Below are 11,226 nucleotides of genomic sequence, written 5' to 3'. Positions count from 1 at the left end.
AGTATTGCTATACATAAAAACGGGGATTTTTTTTTTAAATGTCAGATAATTTTTAGTTTTGGTACTGTAAGATAAAAAAAATTTCTTAGAAATAAAAATAAGTAACATATCCCTAACTGTTTTACATAAAGAAACCCCTGAGTGATTCTTAAAAAAAATGGTACAATAAAACATATAAATCTTAATCTAAAATTGTTCTTAGAATTTCCTGAAAAATTATGTAAAGAGTGTTCAATTCAAACTCATACTATATTATACAGAGCTAAATATACAGTGCTTAATAGAGACCACTTTTCATACATATTTTTAGAATTCTTGTAGGAAAATGAAGTAAGCGGTAAACACATTATGTATCTAAAAATAACTATTTAAAAGAGAACAGAATGTTTATAATGACAGATATAAATAACAGAATGAACGAATAATATAATAACAGAATGAACAGAAGAAACAAGAATGTTTATAAAATTTCACGAATCATTAATAAGGAAGTTATAACTGAAGTCATAAAAACCAGTTTCTTATTGTGAAAGAAACAGAGGAAATAGAAAAGATTTTTAAAAACACCTAAAAAAAATTTCAGGCTATCGCACTGAATTTAGAATTTCCCCTCTCTTCCTAGCTAGTGATTCAATAGATATCTATGAAAGTACTTTTGTTTTCCCAACTAAATGGTGTTATTTTAAAAAGGCTTTTAAAAAGCTGAAGAAATGAGGGTAGGCTTAAGAGAAAGCCCTACATATTCCAAATTATCTTTAATAGGTTTGGAATAATTTTAAGTATTGTTTACAGAGCCGTTATGACTCAGGGGATGGATCATTCACCTTCAAATATGGTGAGCCGGGTTCGAATCCCAGCGATGGCTGGTCAATACAAATTCCGCACATGGCTCGTACCAACCACAGAGCAGGTGTAAAATATCCTCAGTGGTAGACGGATCATGGGTTAGAGTCCCCTTATCGTCACGTTAACCGTAGGAAGGTTTCGTGATTTTCGTCTCCATGTAAAGCAAATGCGGATTAGTTCCAGCAAAAAGTCTTTTTCAAAGGAGCATGGGCGCAGGGTTAAATGTTGGTGTGTGGTTAAAACAGAAGTTCCCTTGTCTTCTAAGTTGGGTTCAAAAATACAAAGCTAAGGAGTTGAGCATAGATAATGGTAAACGCTGAGTTGGGTCGGCTGTTCAGTGTCGGTTATAAAATAAAATAAAATATTGTTTACAGAAACTTCAATAGTGAGCCAACTATAAAATAATTTTTTTGGCTACTTTTACGGACACAAATCATGAATTTTAATACTGTTCTGCGATAGCTTGCGGGTGTATAAAAATCAAACTTGGACAATGTGGACTGTATAAAATTTATTTTGCGGGTGCGCTGGTAGCGCTGCGGAGATGCAAAAACCGAGCGTGTATGCTCTTTGGTTGTTTTACATTAACTGACTCTTGGCTGAGAACAATGACGCCAAGAAGCCAACGGGCGTAGCAACAAATACTAAGCAAATACTACTGAAGCATTACTATCAAATGCAAAATAGATCTATGTTTCGTACCCAAATTTTAATAACGATAACGCATTTGATTAACACAATATTTATTGATGTTACTGGATTTTTTAAAGTTACAGTTACTAAATATACAATTATTATTGAAGTTACGGTTATTATTGAAGTTATAGTTCTTGAAGACATGATTACTCTAGAAGTTGCAGTTTTTAAAGGTTCGGTTATTTTCGAAGTTGTAGTTCTAGAAGGTACAGTCATTATTGAAGTTGCATTTCTAGATAGTACGGTGGTTATTGAAGTTAAAGTTCTTGAAGATGCTGCTGTTATTGAATTTACTGTTTTTGAAGGTACGGTTATTATTGAAGTTACAGTTCTAAAAGGCATGGTTACTATTGAGATTACAGTTGTTGAAAAGTAAACCACATTTCTAGAAGGTACTGTTGGCATTAAAGTTCTTGAAGATACTGCTGAAGTTACTGCTTTTGAAGGTAGTTATTATTGAAGTTACAGTTCCAAAAGGTACGGTTACTATTGAGATTACAGTTGTTGAAGTAAACCACATTTCTAGAAGGTACGGTTGGTATTGAAGATACTGCGTTATTGAAGTTACTGTTTTTGAAGGTATGGTTATACTATTGAAATTGCAGTTCTAAAAGGTACGTTTACTATTGAGATAACAGTTGTTGATGTAAACACCAAAATGAATATCGTATGACTGTTTAAAATAAAATGTTGGTAATCATTCCGTATTCTTCAGCATAAAAGCCAACGAGCCAAAAGATTTCTATTTCTTAAAGTGCTTTCCTTTTATAGCAGCAAGAGAAAAGCCAGTAAATGGGCAGCGAAAATAGGTAGAAAGTTTTTTTTTCTTGCTATTTGATAATATACGCTCCCTATTCTTTTTATTATTTTTTTCTTTTCTCTTTTTTTTTCAACATCAGAAAAGGAAGAAAATGGGTAGCAAAACATGAGCTGACATTTTGAAATTAAGTCGCTTTTCCATTAAAGCAGCAGCAGAAAACCCAACAAATGGACCGCAAAACTGAGTTGAAAGTTTTCTTTTCACCATTCGAGCTCTTTTCTTCCCCATTTTCACTCCTGAAAAATAATCAATATCTTATAAATTAAAATTTTCTTGCAGTGTATTTTGATAAACAATGCAATCATATCGTAATAAGTAAATAGTAATAAAATCTTTTATAATTTAATGATAATATTGACGGTAATCATTTTTTATTGATTTTTGAATTTCAAGACTGAACTTAAAACTTGTTAAAACTCAATAAAAGTGTAAAGGCAAATATATTTATGTGTGGATAAAACTTGATTAAAATGGTAAGCACAATAAATCAGTTATACACAGTTTAAAATATCACTAGCGAGTAGAAACGAAAAGATGTTAGGATGATGAGTTTCATCGTGAGTAAAATTTTGAAATTTCATGGTCTAAGAAGGAGTCATTGCAATTGTCTGATTGACCTAATTTTGCACTAACTGTTTTTTCGTTGATTATACCATATCCACAGGAATAAAAATAACGTTGTATCTGCATCGGCATAGTACACTCTTTCTTAGTTTTGCTTAGGCTCACTGTATTATGCATAAAAAGAGACAAATTTTCATTGATTTTAATTTTTTTACTTCAAAAATTGGTTTCATTATGTTTTTGAAATTTCAACCTGAAAATATGTTAATTAGGTTTTTTATAATTTTTATTTATTTGTGCTTGCCTATTTTCTTGCTTGGAGGAATAGAATAGAACGTTAGAAGTGAATTATTTTTAATTGAATTTAACGAATTATTTTATACAAAACTATAAAAGAAGGTTTATCTCTTTTGTTTTTTTCAGAAGCTATTTCATTTCGCTTTATCTTTAACTCAAATTTCCGAATAATACTTCATATTCTATATCTTCTTATCTATATCTCCAAAGAACACTTTATAATCCATAAATAAAATTTTAATACATATCACAAACATTTATTTCTCCACGCTTTGTGAATACTTAGTTTTCTCAATTTTAGTACATCGGGGTAAGTAATTTCGTAATTAGTAAGTAATTTCGAAGGATCCCTTACTACATGAAATAACGTTTGGCGAATAATAGGCTATTTTCGAAAATGTTGTGAGTTAGCAAATGTTGTGAGTTATTCATAGCTATTAAATCAAGTTTTGCCCATTTTTAGTCACTGTCATTTATAATATGTTTCCCATATGAGTCAGTATTAGGCTCACCCTATGTTTTTATTCAATAACTATTTTATCAGAAATGAATGTCAATAAAATGATGAAAGAAATTAATACTATTTGCATTTTTATTAAGTAAAATTTCAAAGATATAAATAATAATTCCTTTCAAGTGGTTCAATAGAAAAAGAGAATTAGATGATAAGCTGAAAGTTTGAGGATGGAATAATATTTATTTTTAAAATTGAAGCTAAATTGCCCCGGTAAAAAATAGCATTTTATGACACGCGTAAATTTTTTGTCAAATTTAGTTGATATTTTTTACTTTACTTTCAAAGAAGAAACTCCGTTTTTACATGTATAAAATTTAAAAATATTTGAATAAAATCAGTTTTTTGCTGATATGGGAAAAAACTTATTTTTCATAATTTAATTTGTTGTAATTTACATTTTAATCTAGCCGACCAGGTGACCGAGTGGTTAGCGTGCCTGACTGCGGAGCTGATGGTTGCGGGTTGGAATACCGCTCAGGGCATGGATGTCTCTTTATCTCTGTGTTCTATGTCCTTTCTCCTTTGTGTGAATGTGTGATTGCCCTATAAACGGATTTGTGGTTGTGTGACGTGGGCGACGCTGCTCCACCGCCGTGGCTTCGCCACAGCTGCCCACTGGGTAACGAGAAGAAAGTAGCAGTTCTGGCATAAGAGGCCAATGGGACAATACATCCTAAGTGTCCGCCATTAAAAATAAATTAATCTAATGCAAAATATTTATGAAAATTAAAAACTTAAACACAAAGAAAAATACCTTTTCATATCATTCAGTTCATCACTGATAATTGGATAGGCCCCATAAGCATTAAAATCAAACTGAAAATCATCTAACAGTTCATCGTTCAAAATTATTCTGTCAGATCTAAAATTATAAAAGTGTATTTTTTAAAAAAACTTTATTTGGAAAAATTCCCCAGATAAAACAATTAAAAAATAGTCTCTAATAAATATAAATGGAAAAAAAAATTATATATANAGGTTTATATAATTGCATTTATATATATATATATATATATTTTATAAACACAAAGTCATATATCAATTAATATTAAAATTAATATTGAAGAATACTATGGAAAATAATTACATTCAACACACTAGTTATTGTCATTTTAAGTGTATCATTTAGATTCACATAGTTTAACCCATTTTCGGTCAAATAATAAATATTTTTTTATTAACACAGCGACGAATATTTTTTACCAATCTTATTTTTCTGCTATTGTCAAGGGTCCTGAAGACATCTGTAAAATATTAGTAATTCATTTAGAGTAAACACTTTTTGTTGAGAAATTTTTAAACTGTTCTAGCTTATTAACTTAAAACGGTTATTGACAAATGAAATTTTTTGAAAATGCGTAATTATTCTTTTTGAGATTTACCAAATGTTTTTATGATGGATTAAAGTTGTAAGTCAATCAAAATTTTATGAAAAAAAAAACAAGCGTTGAACTAAATGGTTTGCTTATTGATTTAATGAATGTATGGTGCCTATACGTACCATTTTATATCTTAAATTAAATAAAAAAAAATTATGAATGAAATTTTTGGTGTCTTAATGAATGTAATGCAAGCATATTTCAATTAACATAACACCACATTTTATAAAATTTCTATGCTTGGTTTAAAATGGGTTAATCACTATAGAAAAATCAATTGTTTCTCATTTAGAAAATTAATTGAAAATCATATTTACTTCATCGTACTGAAAATTGCCTTCGATTAAAAAGATAATTTATTTAGATTAGATATTAAAGAAATTTTATTTAAAGAAAACTTAAAATCATAAAGTCAATATATTTTCTTTAATTAAATTGAAAAAGAACTTTACAAAGAACTGCACCTTTTCCCTTCTTTATAACCTTCTCCAAGTTGCAGATCAAATCCACTTTTATCATCATAAATAATCTGGACGGAACTGAAATTACAATAAAGCAATTATTTATTTTTCAATAAAAGTATTATTTATTTTTCAGTTCACTTAAAAGCTCATTTCTGTACTAGATCGCATTTTAAACATATAAATTAAAGTCATTTAGTATTCCTAATAAATAAATCATTAGAATTTTTTTTTAAAAATTAGATTAAGATAAGGATAAAATTGTATTAAAATTTAACATAGAAGCTAAATTGCTCTGTTCAAAAAATTTCATTTAACAGTTCTATTAAGTTATTGTATTCAAATTTCTTCACTTAATAATAACTAAAGATTTGAGTAAAAATGTTTTTCTGGCATAATTTTGATCAAAAAACCTTCGTCATCATCACTACAGTCCTCTAGCAGCAAAATAACTTGCACCCTCATTGGATCAATATTCACGAATCTTGGCTCAATAAGGGTTCAAAGGACCGTTATATTTTTTGATATTGGCCCTATATAGAATTGTCAGATTTATCCGATATTTTATATCCATTACTCAGCAAATATAGGCCCTAAATAGACCCTATGGAGGACAACATTGGCCCTATATAGGACTAACATTAAATCTAGATACCACAATATTGGTCTCTCGTTGCATGCTCATATAGGACTCATATTGAGTCAATTTTGAGCCCAACTGGAGCCAAGGTCAAATTGTTGCTAGGGCCTGATGCTGGCCAAAGAGTTCTGAATTCGCTGCCTGCATGGTTCGACGTAATTCGCCACCTTTCTACTCTAAAAGTTCTAATTTTTCCCTTTATAAAAAAAATTTGAAACACTTTAGAAGTAATAGTTAGTACTTAGTACTAACATCCGAATATGTTAAAAAGTTGTTTTCCTCTTTATGTAAAGCAAATGCGGGTTAGTTCCATCAAAAAGTCCTCCACGAAGGCAAATTTCTCCCAATGCTTGATCCAGGAGTTCCCTTGTCTTCTGGATTAGGTTCAAAATTACAAGGCTGCGTAGTTGAACATAAGTAGTCGTAAGCCCAAAAAATTGAGTCGGCTGTTCAACGACGGTCATAAAATGAAATAAAATGTTTAAAAACGAGGATCAGTTTAAATCGAGTGACTTAATTTAAATATAATTACCTCTTCATAACATCCAACTCATTACTGATTTCATGGTAAGTACCATATCCATCATAATCAAATTGAAAATTATCCACGAGTTCATCGTCCAGTATTATTTGATCAAAACTAAAATTATAAAAGAGCATTTCTAATTTATTATTTGGCAAACGTTTTAACATTTAAATTAGTTTTCCAACCATGTCAATCCGTATAAGGATCTATTTCTATGAACAAGAAGTTGAGAATAAATATATTTAAAGAGTTGCAATAAATTATATTTTAAGTTAGCTTTATTTATAATACTTTTTTCGATTGATATAACAAAACAAAAAAAAAATTGTTTAAAAATGTTTTAATGACACAAATTAGATTTTTAAAAAAAATTTTACTACCTCTTAAAAGTGTAAAAATCAAGCTTTTTGCTTTTTATAAATTTTAAAGGTTGGAGTAACGCAAATTAAATTCAACATTAGACTTAATTTCATCTTATATTTTCTTGAAACTCCTAGCTTGTACATTTTCATAGTGATTGAAAGTAAACAATTTTTATTACAATGCTATTAAGGTTAGCAATTTATAAACGTTTCACATTATTGCCTTTATTTAATAGCACATTCCTTAAGAGTCTGCACATTTTTTGCATTTAAATAGAATATTTATACAAATAGAACTGTTTTTTACATTTTTAATGTAACAACCTGAACTATGATTGTGCAGACTATTTTGCATTTAAGAGTTCAACCTATTTAAAAGTCCAAGGCATTCGGTTTCTAACATAATGAAAAATTAGAATAATTTTGTAACTCAATATTTAAAACAGATCCGATACCTTATTACATCATATTTAGTTTGAATGGTTATTAAATTGATGATAACCAAGTGGATTGTTCTTTAAAGACATTAAAATATTTTAGTTTAGGATGTCCATATTAAAATGGACCTCTATGATAGCGATAAACAATTTCCTATCGCGATAAACAATAAACAATTTTCAATAAACAACGAATTTATTTAATTCATAATGTTGACAGTATATTAAATTTGTTAATTGATATAAAAATTAACTATAAAAAGTAATTAATTTGCACTTAATAATAAACGTTATTCAGATATTAATAAATCTGATATTTTTGATTGCATAAATTACAAGGTAAATTACCTTTTGCACTCAGTGCTGTTATCATTTCCATCTTCCCAGTAATAGGGGCCATACCTGAAATTATCACAGAACATTTTTTTTATTTCAAATTTGGTATAGTATTCAATTCAAAATTATTTATATTTAATTTTTCATTTATGCTGCTCAGATGAGACATCGATTTTATTACGAAAAAGCTAATAATAATAATAAAAATAGAAGATTCAAGTAAAAGTTTCCCTTAACACAAAATAAGAAAAAAATTCTTTCTACTAAATAAAAACCTTACTACTAAAAAAAAAATATGTCTTGCATTAATGTGTAATTAATTATATATTATACAATAACACGTAACATAAATACATTAATAGTCATAAATAATTACAAAATTACACTTTAATGTATGATGAATACTCAGATGAACTAAATATTTTGAGGCTGTGGTAGCCCAGTGTTTAGAGCATTGGATTTCGTTCCGCAGGGGGGCCACAGTTCAATCCTGAAAAAATACATGCGCTACACGTGCTCATAAAACCTGTGGAATCGAAAGTCCTGTGAGCGGTCGCTGAGCAGTACCGAAGCACAGGGATCTAGAGAAAATGTCCTTCCACTTCAGATCTATGTCTAAATTAAGAGAGCAGCCTAACAAATGTATGACGCAGCTAATCTCTAAGTTGCACTTTCACCCTAGCAGAGCTCTCTTGTCAAACGACCTTGTGACTTAATTCGTCAACTTAAGCCAATAAATGGTGACGTTGGCTTATTCAAGTGCAATTAGAAACAATAATTAAATATTTTAAAAGTTTATATGATGTTTGGTAACTGATGATGACATTAAATCACATTTAATTCTGAGAATTTTAATTTTTATTTCTTTTTATCAGTGTTTTAAATTTTCTGCTAATTCTAATGATGATATTTAAAATAAATTACCTCACCTTTATCTTTATTCCCTACAAACATGAACAAATCATTTTTATATCATATCTGAACAATCACAAGATCAATTATTACGAACAAAATTTTTTACAAAAATTATAAGCATAGCATTTACAAACATTATAAGCATAGTCAAAAAATGATATAAATGTGATATGCTGTGAGCTAAATAGAATATCACCCTGATTATTGCTCTAATACTACATACAGGTTTCACGAACAATTGCCGTTCTTAAAAGTTTAAAGAATTGATCTCGAATATATTGCCCAGTTAACGCTATTAAGTAACGGAATTCGACAAAAAACGTACTCACACTCAATAAACAACTTTCTTTTCATCAGCAACCAAATTATGTTGAAAAGAAATCTGGAAAACACAGTCATTGGACCCCTTAATGAGAATTTCCTTTTTTGCACATTTCATCCAGTGTTGAAATTTTTCAAGTGAATCAGAATTTTTCTTTACTTATTGAATAAAATTCTTTTTTCTTACTTGGTGCTGATCTTTTTAACAAAACTAGTATCATCATCATTATCGATAACAGAAAACAGCGACACACAAATAAGCTACAGAATCATCAACTACAGTTACATTAAGATTTTTTTAAGAAAACTTTTTGTTTGAGCCGCGATGGCTCAGAGGATAGAGCGTTGCCTTCCAATGAGGTGAACCGAGTTCGAATGCCAGCGATGGCTAATCTATACGAATTCCGCATCCGGCTTACACCGACCACAGTGCTGACGTGAAATATGCTCAGTGGTAGATGGATCATGGGTTAGAGTCCCCTTACCGTCAAGCTAACCGTGAGAGATTCTTGTGGTTGTCCTCTCCATGTAACGGAAATACGGGTTAATTCCATTAAAAAGTACGCAACAAAGGTAAATTTCTCCCAATACTTGATCAAGGAGTTCCCTTGTCTTCTGTACTGGGTTCAAATTTACAAGGCTACGGAGTGAAACATTGGCAGTGGTCAACCCAAAAAAAAATGAGTCGACTGTTTAATGACGGTTACGGAAAAAAAAACTTTTGTTGCCAGTTTTACACATTATTCACAATAAATAAAAAATTACTTAGTAACCAGGTCTTTAAAAAAACATATAAAAAATTTAAGGATTGTTTTAATTATCCCCTGAATACAGCAAATATAGGTCCTATGGAGGCCAACATTGGCCCTATATAGGACTAATATTAAAAAATCTAGATATCTAGAATATTAGTTCCATGTTGCATGCTCCTATAGGACTGATATTGAGCCAATTTTGAGCCCAACTGGCAATGAAACAAAATATCCCCTGAATATTTTGAATAATCAAGTAATATTGATTTAAGCTTTCTATACTAATAATATATAAAGCAATAAAATTGTCGGAAACAAATATTGTTTGCTTTTTATATCTAATTTTTTTGTACTCTTTACTTGTACTTTTTTTTACAAAAACAAAATGATTAATATAAGTTCTAGCACACGAAATTTTAAAAAGTTATACTTACTCCCTTTCCTCATCACCATCTTCCTGTTCATCACCCTCAGCTAAAGATTTGGGGAAAAAGTACATATATATACTAAGAAATAAAAGTATGCTTAAAAAAAAATACAAATAATTTATTTTTTGTTTATAGGTCAATGAAGTTAGAACTGCTTATACATTTTAATTATAATAAAAAAATAGAAGGAAGAAAATTGTCTAAAAGTACTTACGATATTTATGACAAACATTTCTTGTTTTAAAAAAATGATCAATTTTAAATTTGGGACAAAAATAGATCCTCAAATGTTTCATAAAATACACTGGTGTGCAAAACTTAAGCAACAAGTGGTTTTTCGGCCACAGCTCCCCAACAAAGTATAAGATAGCCCTGAAATTGCAGTATAATATGCAGGTAATTCAGTAGAAAGATTATTTGTATGCAAATTTTAGAAATAAAATGTCGTAGGTTATGTTAGTGTACGTAAACCTTGTGGGTCGGCGCGCGCAGGTCAAAGCTGTGATAAAAGGATGAAGAGCACAGCAGTTAAAGACATTCGCTGCAAATGCAACCGATTTGTTTTGTGAAACATGTCTTCAAGAAATCATTTAGACGACTTTACTCGCTTGGAATGCCTTTAAAACTACTGGTACAGATGTTCGGAAGGTTGGTGGTGGCCGTCCAAGGAAAACAACACCGAGAGATGACCGTTACATTGTCCTCCAGGCGAAAAGAAACCGTTTTCAGTCAGCGAGCGCCATATCTCAGCAACTGTGAACAGCCACAGGATGACAAGTATCAAGATTTACAGTGGCCAGACGTCTCCACAAAGGTGGCTTACTTGCTAGACGTCCTGAACGCTGCATACCTTTAAAAGTTAGCCATCGGCGGCACCGTTTAGAGTGGTGCAGAGAACACGAAACCTAGTCTATATATATTTATAAAAT

At 30.2% G+C, this 11,226-nt stretch overlaps 1 protein-coding gene across 1 annotated transcript; it reads right to left on the bottom strand.

The window, feature by feature from the left end:
- Positions 1–1,318: 1,318 nt before the first annotated feature.
- On the bottom strand, positions 1,319–10,368 carry LOC139426878 (uncharacterized). The gene is made up of 6 exons (XM_071187001.1): positions 10,304–10,368; positions 7,894–7,947; positions 6,753–6,860; positions 5,584–5,658; positions 4,495–4,602; positions 1,319–2,598 (listed from the first exon to the last, which is right to left on the bottom strand). The coding sequence occupies exons 1-6, from the start codon at positions 10,366–10,368 to the stop codon at positions 2,487–2,489; spliced, it is 522 nt and encodes a 173-aa protein (XP_071043102.1). The 3' UTR covers positions 1,319–2,486.
- Positions 10,369–11,226: the final 858 nt, after the last annotated feature.

The sequence above is a fragment of the Parasteatoda tepidariorum genome, chromosome 10, assembly GCF_043381705.1.
Source record: "Parasteatoda tepidariorum isolate YZ-2023 chromosome 10, CAS_Ptep_4.0, whole genome shotgun sequence".
Classification (NCBI taxonomy): Eukaryota; Metazoa; Arthropoda; class Arachnida; order Araneae; family Theridiidae; genus Parasteatoda; species Parasteatoda tepidariorum.
The sequence above is the reverse complement of the archived record's forward strand: the minus strand, read 5'-3'. Positions and strand labels throughout refer to the sequence as shown.